Source organism: Cyprinodon variegatus, unplaced genomic scaffold (genome assembly GCF_000732505.1).
Source record: "Cyprinodon variegatus isolate N-32 unplaced genomic scaffold, C_variegatus-1.0 Scaffold701, whole genome shotgun sequence".
Classification (NCBI taxonomy): domain Eukaryota; kingdom Metazoa; phylum Chordata; class Actinopteri; order Cyprinodontiformes; family Cyprinodontidae; genus Cyprinodon; species Cyprinodon variegatus.
The window spans coordinates 158686-174925 of record NW_015151154.1 but is presented as its reverse complement, the minus strand read 5'-3'; the positions used below and the strand labels follow the sequence as shown (position 1 = coordinate 174925).

The 16240-nt window shown below is 37.0% G+C and overlaps 1 protein-coding gene across 1 annotated transcript in view; it reads left to right on the top strand.

Moving 5' to 3' along the window:
• The window catches only part of LOC107097480 (A disintegrin and metalloproteinase with thrombospondin motifs 7-like), a 128944-nt gene that overhangs the window by 69033 nt on the left and 43671 nt on the right, over positions 1-16240 (top strand). Inside the window, 4 exon segments of the mRNA XM_015394630.1 lie at positions 3-86; positions 6331-6451; positions 6792-7036; positions 10496-10637. Of these exon segments, the coding sequence (XP_015250116.1) occupies positions 3-86; positions 6331-6451; positions 6792-7036; positions 10496-10637 (592 nt within the window).

Below are 16240 nucleotides of genomic sequence, written 5' to 3'. Positions count from 1 at the left end.
AGAAAATGCGGGACGTCGTCGTCGATGGGACCCCTTGTTACGAAGACAACAAAAGTAGAGATATGTGCATCAATGGGATTTGTCAGGTACGCAATCACCTGTTTCAACCTGCGCTTTAATTTTGTTGTATGACTTACAGATCTGAGGTCATAGCTGTTGTGCAATTTTACCAGCAGATTATACATATATAATAATAATTGGAACTGGAAATTAATTGGAAGTCATAGTTAATTAGTGTTTCATTCAAATCAAGGGTAAAACAAGGTAACAATCTTTAGTTAAATGCTTATAAATGACAAATTGCTTCATTACCTGGTGTTATTTACCACTTTTCTTTGTGGCTGGACGTTTTGGACCGACTTTTTAAATCCAAGTTGTCTTTGCCATCAGTAAATGTAAGTTGCTCTTTGTAGTAATTCAGTTAAATCAATAACCACAAGGAAAATATTTGTCTCTGTCTATCAGAGTTGTTAGCTCAAAGGAAGTTGGTCCAGCTCTTACAGACAATCAGTCACTGTTATAAAGTATTCACAGACAACCACTAATTAAAATAATAGTATTTCTATTAAACCTAATAATACCTGTCACCTATTATTATGTTTAATAAACTATGCAAACACTAAAAGCTACTGGAATTAACACAGGATAAATGAAAGAACCAGTAAACGGAAAAAGAGTTGAAATGAGTCCTTTAAGCGGTCTTTGATAATATTCAGATCCAGCGGCGGCTGACCAATAGAGGCCACCCACCCAATGACCCTGATTAAGAAAAAAATAAAAAATGTTGAAATATATTTACATATATTTTTTAGATGTGCAAGATAAATACTTAATCTCTAATGACTAGTAAAGCGTCATTCCATTATTCATTTAATTGATGACCTATTTTCTCCCTAATGTTTGCCCATTAACTCCCGTTAAAAGTTGTACCTGTGCAGTAGCTCCTCTGCAGTACAAATGTATACGACGGCCCAGGGCCCAGCCAAGCTGCGACCTGAGGTGACAGGAAGTGTACTTGCTCGCCACCACTCGCCCCAGTGGGTGATTGACAGGTCGAGTCGCAGGATTTGGAGACAAATTAATCATGTTTTACTCAATTCAGTAATGAATTATTACCAATAAACTAAGGTGACCAGAATTCTGAAATCAAATCTGGGGACATTACCAGTTCATATATAAAAAAGAAAATAATAATATCATCAATATTAAAATAGGAAGCTTGGACAGTGATGCTTTCATCCAGTTTTACTGTACATATTTATCAATATTTAAAGAACAAAAATCAAGTATAAAATTCAGGAATATGCCTCTCCATACTATTAGTATTTCCTAAGATTAATCAAATTAATCAATCGATAGTGTCATCCAGTCTTTTCTGTCTTCTTCCGATGATGATGATTATTATCATCTCATCTGATTAAATGCTTAAAAGGCAAATCATCACAATATTTGGAGCTACAAATAAAAACAACCTGATAAATGAACATTCAACAGGTGGTTTTCTATTCCTCCATCATTCTCAGATCATGCAGACCTTGGCTAATTCAGTTTCCCTTTTACTGCCTCTTATTATTTTATACTGAGCAACTTTCAAATGTCCAAACTGAGTGGTAATAAAGTAGACCTAGCCTGGAAGTCTATGCTCATAAATCACAACTATAAAACAGCAAAACAACTTACAATGACTATCTGAAGATATTGCCTTACAAGGAGTCATTCTGTTTAATTTTAGCCTATCTGAGTCTATTTACTAATGCCAGATGCAGCCAATTTTCTTGTCTTAGTTTTTGGTGACAAGCTTGGTCTATGTTTCATTCCCAGTCCTCACCTTTATTAAAACAAAACACAGCAAATCCCTTTTTTTATTAACTTAGGAATGAACCAAACATTTCTTGCAATGATCAGCCCAATCCAAATTAAATGAACCAATTAAAGCAATCACCATAACGCAGGGCAGCTCCCCATCAGCTGTGACTAGTTATGATAACAAACTTTTACTTCTTCCTAGTTTGTTTTAAAAGTTGTGCGCTCTGCTCCTCATCTATACGTTAACAGCTGCCAATCAGGTAGTTAACGGCTGTTTCTGTGTGCAGCATGCTTACACGCTTTTTCTATTGTAATAACAGGGTACACAACATTTCCCCCCTCATTCATAAAACGGTCCAATTGGGGACGTCTGGTCACAGCACAATAAACGCAATGCCTTTTATGTGAAGGCATCAAAATGTGTATAAAATTAGTGGTAGTGTTGGGACACAACGCTTCTGTTGTCAGGGCAACTAATAGCCACAAACACACTACTGCAGGTTAGGCTAATTCTTGCATGTTGGCGGCTAGGCTTGGATGGTTACCCCAGGCCAGGAACCACAACATGTCGCACCAAAAGTCATATACAGCACAGGCGATATTGTAGGATCGTAAACCTTTGTTTCACCTAGAGATTTGGTAAGATACTATCTTCACGATGCACTTAGCTCACAGCAGGTTCCCGTGACTGCCGCCGACTGATTCCTGTTGGGTTGAGAACTGGCTTAATATCGCAACAGGCAGGCAGCAACTCAGCGGTTCGCAGGTCAGGACCACTGACAGTGCAGAAGGCATCTCCGGTACAGAATGTCTGGCCAGGGTGGAACCAGGTGTAGTTTTAGTCAATCTACAGGCAGAGATTTAAAAACTCCTCATCCGCTGTAAAGGTGGGCGGTACCTGCAATGGCGATGCTGGATATTAGCTCAAAGCTTCCTCTTNTCGATGGGACCCCTTGTTACGAAGACAACAAAAGTAGAGATATGTGCATCAATGGGATTTGTCAGGTACGCAATTACCTGTTTCAACCTGCGTTTTTATTTCCATCCCTTTTCTGCTGTATCACTTACAGACCTGAGGTAATAGCTGTTGTGCCATTTTACCAGCAGATTATAAATATATTATTAATTGGAACTGGAAGTCATAGATAATTAGTGTTTCATTCAAATCAAGGGTAAAACAAGGTAAAAATCTTTAGTTAAATGCTTATAAATGACAAATTGCTTAATTACCTAGTGTTATTTACCGCTTACCTTTGTGGCTGGACGTTTTAAACCAGCTGTTAAAATCCAAGTTGTCTTCGCCATCAGTAAATGTAAGTAACTTGGTGTAATAATTAAGTTAAATCATTAACCACAAGGAAAATATTTGTCTCTGTCTATCAGAGTTTTACAATCAGTCACTGTTATAAAGTATTCACAGACAACCACTAATTAAAATAATAGTATTTCTAGTAAACCTACCTGTCACCTATTGTATGTTTAATAAACTCTGCAAACACTAAAAGCTACTGGAATTAACACAGGATAAATGAAAGAACCAGTAAACAGAAAAAGAGTTGAAATGAGTCCTTGAGGCGGTCTTTGATAATATTCAGATCCAGCGGCGGCTGACCAATAGAGGGCGCTAGGGCGCCTGCCCACCCACCCAATGACCCTTATTAAGACATTAAAAAAATAAAAATAATAATTATTTTGAAATATATTAAATATGTACTTGCTCACCACCTTCCGCCCCAGCAGGTGATTGACAGGTCGAGTCGCAGGATTTGGAGACGCATTGTAGAGAGATAGAGAAATGGTGCAAGAAACGTCCTTTTCCAGGACCTGGTTTGGCAAGAAGAATGAACAATCTGGGATTCACATGGAAAGTAATATAATATAGTGTACTTTTTCTAGATGTTTGTTAATTTGCATAGTTGCTCTTAAATAAACACATTCTCAGTAAAAAACTAGTTTTTATATATTAAAAAAAATATAAAGCTGACTTATAGCTTCTCCATTATTAAACAGTTACATTATGTTTTTTTAGGTTTGTGACACCATATTGGACCATGTAAAATAGAGATTTGCCTTCAAAAAACCTCAGAAGGAAAACATTTATATACAAAAAGTAAACCTGTTCATGAATTTATGTTTTGTCTTTAGAAAGTGATTTTATAATGTTTTTTTCTTGTTGGCATACATATAAATATACTGGTGTAATAACTTAGTTAATGTTTGATTGGTTTCTGTCTATTTTGAATTTATAGCCCCCTCATCTGTCCATCAAATTAGCATTATAGTGGTCTTTGGCATCATCAAATTAATCATGTTTTGCCTACTACTAATGCCTCCTACTCCTTCCTGTTGGGTTCATGTGATGAAAACCGGCTCAATATCGCAACAGGGAGGCAGCAACTCAACGGTTCGTAGTTCAGGACCACAGACAGTGCGGAAGGCATCTCCGGTACAGAATGTGTGGCCAGGGTGGAACAGGGTGTAGTTTTAGTCAATATACAGGCAGAGATTTAAAAACTCTTCATTCCACTGTAAAGGTGGGCAGTACCTGCAATGGCGATGCTGGATATTAGCTCAAAGCTTCCTCTTCGAAGATGGATACAGTACTTTTTACCAGCAAAAACAGTCCACAGCTTCAATATTTCTGCACCACATGGAATAGGGTATCAAGCTGAACCATTAGGTCTTTCCATCCGGAGCTGTGGTCACCAATGGAAGAGGAAGAAAAAGACAGTCCTGGTGGTTTTAAAAGTGCCACAGGAAACGATACAGGATAGAATGTCAGAGGCTGTGTCAAAATACAGCCGTAATCTGATCCATAACATGGAAGTTGTTATTCTTATCCATATCTTAGCATTGTAATAACCTCGTGCAAAAACACCATGATTGTAATGATGCCATAATATTTACAAAGAAAATTTGGCAAAATAGTAAATAATTAGTTCACTAAATCTATTTAATAAAAAGAAACATCTAGTTCCAAGCACTGCTGGTGCTTTAATACCACAACACAATTATTATTGTTCTTATAATAATGTTATCAGTAAAATGAAATTGTTTTTTTTTTCCAGATTTTGATACATAAATGCATTACAAAAATACAGAACAAACATCCTCTAAATAAACTGCAATCTTATTGTGGACCATCTTGGATAGAGTCTGAAATCTACCTATACCAAGAAATAGGACACAGCTTATTACCCAAACCAGTAACTCTTGTTGTTTTTGCAGTTGCAGAAATATTTCCACAGCCAAAAATATCTTTCTTGTAATCTGTGGTCAGTCTGGCAGCTTCTCTACAAAAGAATGGTGTGATCTTTGGCATAATCCAGGAAAGTCAATGTTCCCTTTGTGCCCTTAGATTTGATATTTCATAAACCTCTCGATTCATGAGCTGATTTGGCGCTGTGCAGGGCCTGCTCCTTTTTCTTACTGACTGATCCCACTGGTCACACCCAGGCAACATTAATTCAAACTTGTTCAGAGATATCCTCCAGTTTCTTAAAACCATCTGAGGATTAGTTTTGCAGACTTTCGAGTTAACCCTCACCCTGTTTTCTCTGCAGCCATGTGCTGTGTATTTGACATTCTGCTTGACGATGAGCACGCTGATTGGAAAATGAGCTGTTCTTATCTGTCTAGATAGGCGAGAGCGCAACACATTGCTATCACCCTGGGCTAAAATGCCAGCTACTGATAGAGAATGTTTGTATGCAGAGTGGACACCAGTCAGACCTTGTTTTCTGACATTTAGTGACATTTTTTTGTCGCTCACCCACATGGTCTTTAAATTACCTTCTTGCCTATTGCAAAGTGCTTTTTTAAAGCCCACCTGTGTTTATTTGGCTTTTATTTTTCCTTCATGTAGTTTGACTGAGTTATTTTATCATACATGTTACAGTATATTGCATTCTTGAAATAACTCCTATTTTAAAAATAAAAATGTTAAAACTTGATTTATTATTAAGTTACAGATTCTAATTAAACATTCGGGTTCAAATTAAACAACTTATCTTAACAGACACTGCAATGATATTTGTAATTCAGTTGCATGATATGCATGGTGGTGTTTTGTTCAACAGAAATGTTACTGGTATAAAAAGGTTTTCTCATCCTCATAAGGAAAAATAAAATAAACAAAAAAAAAATAAAGCAAGAATTTAAATAGGTCTTCCTTTGAGGGATTCTTTCTCCCTTGATTTTGTAAATCAGGTGTAAATTGTGCCTTTCTCTGCATCTGGTGGGAGCAGCTAGAGTGCAAGCAGTAAAATAAAAACAGTAAAGCAACAGTGAAGACCTGGAAATTGAAAGCTTTTATTTGTGTCACCCTCCGCTTGAATTTATAGCTTATATGACGCAGACTGAGCTGTTTATTGCCAAGTCTTTTTTTGTGGTAATGTGCATATAAATTCATCCTTTTCAAGAGTTAATCTCCCATGGGGAAAAAGATAAAGGTTCCCTCCCACAAATGTCGACCTCAATGTTGGTTAGGATGCTGTGTGACACCTCGGGGCCTGTTTGTTTCAGAATATCGGCTGCGATTATGTGATTAACTCCAACTCTGTCGAGGATCGCTGTGGAGTCTGCAATGGTAACGGCTCCACCTGCACAACTGTCAGGAGAACATTTAAAAAGAGCGAAGGAATAGGTAGGTGTTATGTTTATTTTTAAGAAACATGGGAAGTTAATTTATGCAGTATACAGTAATAATAAGGCAAAAACAACTGGATTTTTTATTTTTGTGCTGTTTAGGGGATGTTTTTGTAATGCTATCGCTGGGGTGTTATTTCATACTTAGCATTCTTTCTTCAGTTGCAGGTTTTCACAACTTATGCATAAAAAAATTACAAAAAAAGAAATTTTGGCTTTAACTCTTTTTTTTTTTTTATGTCCTCCACCTAAAATCCTATATTTTGTGTTCCTTTATGAGTTCATTTTTATACATAAAACATTTTGCTGTTTATTCTTCCTGACGTGATGTCATGTAGGCTATGTAGATGTCGGCCTGATCCCAGAGGGAGCCTGGGATATCCTGATTGAGGAGGTGGCTGAAGCTGGGAACTTCCTGGCGCTGCGAAGTGACAACCCCAGCAGGTATTTTTTAAATGGAGGCTGGACCATCCAGTGGAATGGAGAATACAAGGCAGCAGGAGCAGTATTCACTTATGAGAGGACGGGACAACTGGAAAATCTGACATCGCCTGGGCCCACGATGGAGCCACTGTGGATTCAGGTAGGATACTTTCTCCACACTTTTTACCCCTGTCAATAATTAAGTAATGTTGCATAAGCCTGACTGACTCTGTTAAATTCAAGGTGAACTACACATCAGTCTGGAAAGCCTCATGTAGAAAGTTTTTGCAAATGGGAAGGACATTTGGTACAGTTCTTTGAGCTGATTGGGTACCTGCCTGCCTCGTAGGGTTTTTTTAGCCAATCACAATCTTGATTTGTTTCAAAACTGGCAGCATTAACTGATACATCAAAGTCTTACCAAATCTGTTAGGAGGAATGCCCAAACATCTTTCCATCCATAAAAATCAGGGATCTTTGGCTTGTTTTTCAAAAGGAACATTTTTACTAAAACTGACGTAGCCATGTTTGTTTTGCTTCTGGCTCTGGTTGATACATTGCCATCATACATATCACTGCATTGCACTGGTCCAAATCATTTCTGTTTTGAGGCTAACACAGCTGTTGGTTTCTGGGAAGCTGTTTGTGAATTCACAAATTTTATCACAATTCATCTTGCTTACAAGGCAAATGATTTACACTATTTAACTCAATGTTATTTATGTTTAAAGGGATGCAAGCAGCAAAAAGGTAACAAGGCAAACCTAAAGTATTATTTAAGCACACATATAATTCTGATTAACAAGTTATCACACATAATCAAAAATCAAGAAATATTTCATGTACTGTTTCTATTTACGGTGATGGATAGAGAATGTTATCAGGCAATAAACTGTTACGGAGAAAGCAATGACCTCAGAAAAGCAATTGTTTCTGTTTATCAATCTGTGAAGTGTGGAAAGGTTATTCTACAAAGATAGAAGTCTATTTTTTGACACTTACAAAAGATCAAGACAAACATAAAGAGCCTCGCTTAGATCATGGATATACAATATAAAAAACTGACCCTGGGTGGCTTTTTCTTATGTGTTCTAAAGAGACAGCCTCCTCTAGTTAGAGTGGCAGCATGTCTGCGGTTTTGCATGTCTGTATCTAAATAAATCAAAACATATATGCATCAAGGACCTTCGGTCAAATTAAATCAAAGTGAAAATATGTTATTTATTCATGACTATTGAAAGCAAAACACCATATATGAACAGAAACAACCCAAACCAATCATCTGTAGCTTGGTGCTTGTTTTCTGGCATGTACTGAAATTTTAGCAGATCTAAAATGCTAAATGTCCTGTCCCCAGCCAAAACTTTATTTTATTTTTTTTTTTTTGCACAATGCAAATTTACTTTTAATTTAATTTGCTTTAAAATATATTGTATTTGGATCCCCTAAAAAAAGCAGATGATTCCACAGATGATTTCACTAAAATTAATATGATTTTCACCAAACTTATTAGGTTTATGTTTTAGATTTATAATAGTGGGATTTCTGAGCTTTGATAAATTTCATAAAATAGAAATACCATATTTATCAGTGTTTGAATGTGTCTCATGCTCAAAGATTGAGGGAAAATGTTTGATTACTGGTCATTTAATTAGTGCGTTTCCAATTGAAATTGAGTTGGAGGAATTTACTGTATGAGTATAGAATCAGCGAACCTTGTGGAAATTTCAATGATTTCAATTTCCGAATTTGTGAAGCTGGTAAGAAATCTGGGTCAAAACTATTTCACAGCAATCTTAAAACTTTATTCAACCAAACAAAATAAGTAAGACTTAAATCTTCCATTTAAGCAATTAATTATCTTAATTTTGAGCAAGTTTGGATGAAAACTGACTGATGTACCAAAAAAATGTGTCCATGTTTCAAAGATAAAAACAAAGTTGGCAACTTGAAATTGGAGCTGGTGTCGAATCAGTATTATAATTCCAAACAAGTCAGATGTAATGAGGTGGACTAGGTGTAGATAATCCCACACAGGGCCACTGCAAGTCATTTTGAAAACTGGATACTGTGAAAATGTTTTTTTTTTTTTTTTTTTTTTTTTTTTACAAAACACCTTGAGCCTATTGGCCTATTTAAAATATAATAAAAAATTGTATTGTCATATACTCACTTTAATATTATGGTTATGTTAAACTGCTCAAATAGATATGAAAGTGCCCGGCGGCACCATGCTCTTTCTTTGAGCTACAGCCAGGGTCCCTGCATGCTTACAGGTGTCCAAATGTTGAGTTTTGCTCTGAGGTCTTGGAGATAAAGTCCTCTCTTTAGCGGACAAATCTGAGATACGTTTCTGTGCCCTATCCTTTCTGTCATTAGACTATGTACATTTACTAGTCTGCTGCCGTTAGTGGGATACTTCTTCGGGGACTTCTAACTTGCCTCTTTACTGTATTATTAAGGTTCGTTTAAATCTACAGAGATACTCCAACTCAAACATTTTGTTGTCAATTTCTTCTTCCTTCACACACGACTTGAGTTCTGATGGGAGGGCTAACGCTCCACTCAAATGTTTGCCTTGCTTACTCTGATCCAATACTGTTTGCCAACTAATCAGTGACTTTTCAGATCTCGCTTTTTTTCTTCCCCCTAAGGAGACTGATGAAGAGCCTAGTGACTTTCCTCTGTGTTGTTTGAGACTTTGGCGAAACATGAAAGCACCAATCGCTCTGATTTCACTGTCCCCAGCAAGCATCCGAGGCAGCTGTGTGCCCCTCCTGATTCAAAGGGACTGATAGCCGTCACTCAGGCAGTCAGTCTCTCCTTGCAGCTGCAGCTAATTCTGTCCGCAGTCAGATGAAAGATAAGACTGACTAGTTTGTTTCACCATAAAAATAAAAAAAATCACTTGTGAGAAAGCTTCCATTGATTGTGCCCTGGACTACAAAGCGGGATGAAAATATAATGTAGACATAATCTTTAATATGTTTATTTTGTTTTCCTGTAATTAATTCACACAAAGCCTCTCACTCTATCAACTATGGATTCCTCTGCTTTCCCTTGGATAAAATAGATAATATAACACAATTATAATGTAAATTGATTTTATTTAGCAATTTAATGAATACTTGAATACATTTTTTTTGTTTTAAATGTATTTTAAGTATTATAATAGTCCTCCCTCCCCCACAATTATACAACATACCTTTTAAGATATAGTGTTTTACCCTTTTGTTTATATAAAAAGTAATTTGTTTCATATTAATATAATATGAAACATTATAATATAATACTTTTATATATTAGTATTATATAATCTATGTATATCTAATATAAGTGTATGTTGTGTGCTAATTTTCCAAACGTTGAAGAATAATTTAAGCAGTACTTATTGTTTGTTTTTTATTGTCTTGTATAATTTGTTAGTTCAGATGAACAAAAATATTCCAATTTGTTACTTCAAAATTATCATTTGGCTTAGGTTTGACTGACAAGTTGATTCCAGTTTTGGCGCCAAGGCTGCTGACTAAATCAGAACATCTAATTTCAGTTTGTCGAGTTTAGAGTGGATAATTATCCAGACAAAGGCCTTTGTCAAAATTGTTCTTTGTTTTTGCAGCTTCTCTTTCAGGAAACCAATCCAGGTGTGCGATATGAGTACACAGTCAGTCAAAATTCTTCCAAAGATGACAACAGCTTTGGGTACACTTACTTCTGGAAATATGGATCATGGACTGAATGCAGTGTTACTTGTGGGAGAGGTAAGAGAAATTAGGTTAAGCCTCTGGGAAAACAAAAGGTTGCTGACAGGTGGCTCTTTCTAACTCCTAGTTCAAATGTGACATATTCCCCAGAATTAATTAAAAGTGACATAGACAACATTTTGAAATGTTTCTTGAGCTGACTTTTTTGCTCACTGATGTATGCTGTGATCAAGGCATAATGTATTCTAGCCATATTAGAGATATGTGCTCTATGGGTGGCAAGAAAATTTAAGATCTGAAGGCTGGTTTTGACCTGCTTGCTACAATACCCCAGGTATGGAAATGTAAAGCAGAATTCCACATAGATTTATCCTAATGCTGCTTTTAGACAGACTAGAAAACATCAGAGAAAATCTGTGCTGATGACCCTTCACCTTCAGAGCAGTTTTCTCTCTGATGAAATGCTGAAGTGATATTTATTCTACTGAATTTATCCTCTTGTCTGATGCAGTAGCTGATGGTGGTGCAGACTGTACTCTTATACCATCTCCCTCTACAGTTTCTTATTCGTACAGCCACATGGTGGAAACTTAAGCGGTCACTCATCTGACCACCAGTTTCTCCACTTCGATCACACCTAATGACTTTGGGACTCTGGCCACTTGAACGCTGATTGTTTTTTTGTATGGAAGCGATGTTACAATTCAGGTGCCCAATTGTATAACTATCCTCAGTTTCCCCTCACAACCTGCATCAATTTGCTCTTAAACCCAAAAATGAGATTTCTTTTCTCCACATTGCACTAATGCGCGAGCCTGACCTCCTCAAACTTGCGTCACCAGCCTTTTTATTTTTTCCCTATTTGCTGCAGAGTTTTGTTATTAACCTGAATGGGGAGAAACATGTCCATTAAGGCTCTTGTTGTGGTTCTACTTTTGTACATCCCAGAAATGATTATTGGCAGCTAGTGGCGTAATTCTACCGTAGGGTGGAGACATGAAGAAACATGTTATGTGCTGTTGAGCAGATAAGTCTTCTCACTGAGATGCCTTTGCTGTTGGAGGTTTAATTTGATTCTCGCAGGGATGCTATGAGTTTGCAGTAGCACTTTTTTTTTATATATATATATATATATTTATTTCCTCTGAACTCTTACTCTCGGTTTTTTACATTTTTTGTATTTTTAATGTGAATATTAATAAATTATTATGACCCATTTCTGAAATTGACACGTTTTTCATCATCGCATAAAGACATATCCTCTGCAGAAGATGAAAGGGAGCACATAAGGAATGATTGTTTGAGATTTTTGGTATTCTAAAACATAGAAACATAGAAATATCTCAAACTTCAAACTATTATGGGCACATTATATGTTAAACATATATGGAAATTCAACCACTATCAAAGAGATGAAAAGGGGCACAAACAATTAAAAACATTTAACAGTTATATGGTATTGTTTTAGATGCTTGTAACTTTCAGTTTTCTCTTAATTTTAAGCTTTAAGAGTAGAGTTTTCCCCTATGTCTAATTTCAGTTTTCTAATGCTTTAATATATATAGTTTTTTGTCATTTTCTTAGAATGGGTGGGTTACATGGCTACATGAAATAAACACAGGATAAAAGACTTGAAACCAGGGATGATCTGGTAACAATTTATACTGCCTTTTTGGAAACCAAACAGTTTTTAATCGTGTATTCACACACTGGCATTGCTTAGTCCACTTTAATCGTTTGGTCAGAAATTTTGTTTCTTTTAAGGTGGTATGAATGCACAATAGAACTCTAAAGTGGCCAAAAAAAAGAAATCTCTGTTCCGCCTTCAAACCTAGGTCTCAGCTTGATTGAAGGAAAATCTCGCGCATTATTAATGGAGATGTGAATGCCAAACTTGCCAAAAGACAGTATAGCCACAACACTGCTGAAATCTGTTGTCATTCCATGATGTTTTCCTTTTGGCAGCCAATGAAGTAGTTTTGTGTTGTTGATCAACCGTCTTTCTACAGTGGTTCTTGGTGCCACCGGTGGTGACGGTGTAAACAGGTGGGTCAAAAGGATTGTTTTATTTTTACAAACTGACATGTGAATGCAAACTGCGACAGATTAAAATAGTAACAATGTTGCAATTGTAATCCCCAATCATTCTGAATGTATCGGACTATGAGGTGTGAAAACGACTTGAAGTATAAACTTAAGTCTCTGTCACACCTTGATGATTTAGACCAGCATATGCTGACGTACGAAAAATCTGGCAAAGACTCTGGCATATAAGTTGGATACGTTTTGAGCCGGTTGAAACACGCTAGCACATGTCAATTTACGGCAAGTACGTAGTGACGTATGCCAGCGTATGCAATATGTGGGGCATAAGTTACAGGTAAATTATCTGATTGTTGACTTACGTTAAGTGTAAGTTACTCATAAGTCGTGGTGTCTATTTTATCCGAAACCTATGAGTAACTTGTGCATAACTTATGCGTAACTGAAAGAGAACTTATCTCTAACACATATCAACGCATCTGACATGTTCCAGATGACCGCTGAATGTGTTTCTAACTTACAGCTATTGTTCCATGGTATATTGGCAGCGTTTTGGTATAAAAGGAGGTTCACAGGAGAAAACCGTCAGTTCTCTTCCAGGCTTCATGGTTTAGAGATGGAGGATCCAGCAAGGCTTAGATGGGAATACATACTAGCTGTCCTCCAACATAAGCATGATCTCATTAATTTGACTCTGTTCCAGTTGTAGAGTGAGAGAGAAGGTGAGAGTAATGGATCCTCATTGTTTTCACGGCCACAACCTTCAGACTTTCTAGCAGACATGATGCTGAATCTGCTGCGACTGCAAACCTTCTTTCTTTTTTTTTATTTGTTTATTTGTTCTTCCTTTTTTTGGGTGGGCAGTAATCAGCAGCTAGGTTAATACCGCGATCGAAGAAATCTTTTTATGCTCTTTTTTGCCCCCCTCAGGACACTGGCTTGTGACATTTCATGGGCATTATGCTGCTGTGTATTATGCATAAGTGAGACTGTGGTTGGACATAAGTTCTGGGCTTGTTATGAATACTCTATGTACAGTAGAAGCCATTCAGAATGTCCTTAATTTCCTTGATGGGCCCTCTGCTGGTCCTTTGGATGGTCCCCTACAATTCCTTTTTAAACATCAATCTTTATACCAAAATATTCTTTCTGTCATGATTTTTGGACATTTAGATCTAAAGAGAAGCACCATCTCCTGGTCAGACCCTGTAGTTCAGTGAAAGGGTGGAGTCGGTGTAAAAAAAAAAATGCACGCCGGGGAAGAAGGTGGGGCTGGAAGTTGGAGGGGATTTTTTAGAAGATTTTGAGACGTCAGGCATATGCTGGCTAAATCGTCATGGTGTGACAGGGGCTTTATACAGGCTGGTGGTGAGGAAAAAATAAGAAACAGAAAAAAAAAAAGGATTTCAGAGCTTCTCTAAATGACTTTTTGGACAGCTCACCAATAACTCTTGTTGATCACTTAAACTTTTTAAGACATGTTTGTTGCTAGTGGAAACATTAGTCTTTTGGTTGAAAAGCATCTACTGTCTGTAACTGACACTTTTTCAGAAGCTCCCAAGCCAAAGAGCCTAAATGTTTTCTATAGTATTTAAATTAGGTTGACATAGGAACATGTCCCAGAGAAATCTTTATCTCCAGGAAGAAGTCCTCTGACAGATGGGCATTTGAAACTGCAGTTCTGTCTTGTTAAAAGAGCTAGTCATCACTGGACTGATAAGGAGCCTTAGAGAGGGATGATGAAATATTTAACACTGTGCTCTGTTGAAAACTTGTTATGTTGATCACCTTGTTATGCCAGTGATGTTTAAAGCCTTTGGGACCCTCCTGATTACATTTTTTGTCATCCTTGCAATTCTAAGGGTGACAAAACATGTCCTCTGAAGAATGTTTTAGTATTTAAACCCTTTCTCTCTTGTGAATACTAAACTATCCTTAGCATCCGTAAGGGCGTTTATCTGAGTCGAGGACAGGATTGTGTCTTTAGACAGTTAAATCCTGCAGGGATATGTTTGTTTTTGGCTTCATCCTTTTAACTGTTTTTATATAAATCATCTGCATCGAACAAGTACAGCTTTATACTTCAGTAGATACTGTAACTGGCCACATTGCTAGATGCTGTAAATTTTGAAAGCCTTGACAATAAACAACCCCCTACTACTCCCTACAGGGCCCCTCAGGGGCCCTTTGAGACTGACTGTTAGGGCCCTGTATGCCCAGAGCTTGGTCAACATCGCAGACATTAAAGTTCACACTGCAGACAATTGTGTCCCAAATCAGATTATTTTTTCCTGAAGTGACTCAGGTGAGATTATTTCATGCCTGTGTGAAAGGCCTACATTCTGCCCTCATCTATGGTCAATTGCTTTGTGTCTTGACCGAAAGAACAAAATCCTGGATACAAGTGGCCAAAATGAGTTTTCTCTGCAGGGTGTCAGGGTTTTGTCTGAGATTGGAGAGTGAGAAGCTCAGTCATTCGGGATGGACTCCTTTTGCCCTTAAAATAAACAAACTCCTTTTTTTTTTCATTCAGGATTTGTGCCTGGTTTGAATTTCAATAACTAGCTTCACAGATATAGATGCAAAATGTCCTCTAATTTTAGGGCATTTATTATTAACTTGCCTTCAGATTTTTTTCTTTTTGGCTGTGAATTGTTACTTTCATTACCATAATTATAATAACATCTGATCAGTTTTATTGTACTTACCAACCAATAATTAGTTTGTTATCTAAAATGTAAAATTTTAATAGTTTTTTTTTTCTTTTTGCCAACAAATGGTTAAATAAAAGAGCCCGCTAAAAACATTTACTTCTGGTTGCCGCATGGTCACACCATAAGTTTAATTAGATATTTGAGTAGGCATCCAAGCAGAATATTTGCCCTATAGCTGATTTTAATAACCGTGTTTCTCATTACTTCAGCTGTTGATTACAGAGGGAAGAAAATCCTTGTTTTATCACTGTCGGGTAAAAACTGAATGTGCCCTTTAACCCACATGCAAATTGCATCAGAGAAAAATATTTAGCATTGAGCGAGATTACAGAGTAATATTTATTAGTGAACATATATTTAGCCCAGAACTCCTTTCGTTGCTTTTTTTCTTTTACCTGTTCTCTATCTGGCTTTCATTTTAACCCACTTCTGGTGACCTTTTATATGATGTCTGGGATGGTGCACGATCAGATGGGCACTATGGCCCTGAGCCGGATCAAAGCACGGGGTTGTTAGTTGTTTCCAGCTTTGGCAGAGTGAAAGTCCCCTCAAGAGGGTGAGAGAAAATGTGGAAGGAGCTGGAGATAAATCTGTCAGAGCTTGAGGAGAGGTGTCCTCAGATGTACTTCTGTGTGTAATACAGTTTGAAACGTCAAAGTGGCACTTTAAAGTGGGCCAGTTACTAAAATGTGTTTCTAGCCTAGTAGACGTATGTCTGGTATTTATTAGATTTCTCCTCAGCATAGCAGTGTGTTCAGCATGCAGCCCAAATCCGGAAATACCAGATGAAGTACTTAGGAATAATTAAGTTGTTAATGTATACAAGAGGAGGTCGGGGCGCAGGCAGACACATAAAAAAAAAAAAAAAAAAAAAAAAAAAAATTAAGAATCAGGCTTTATTTT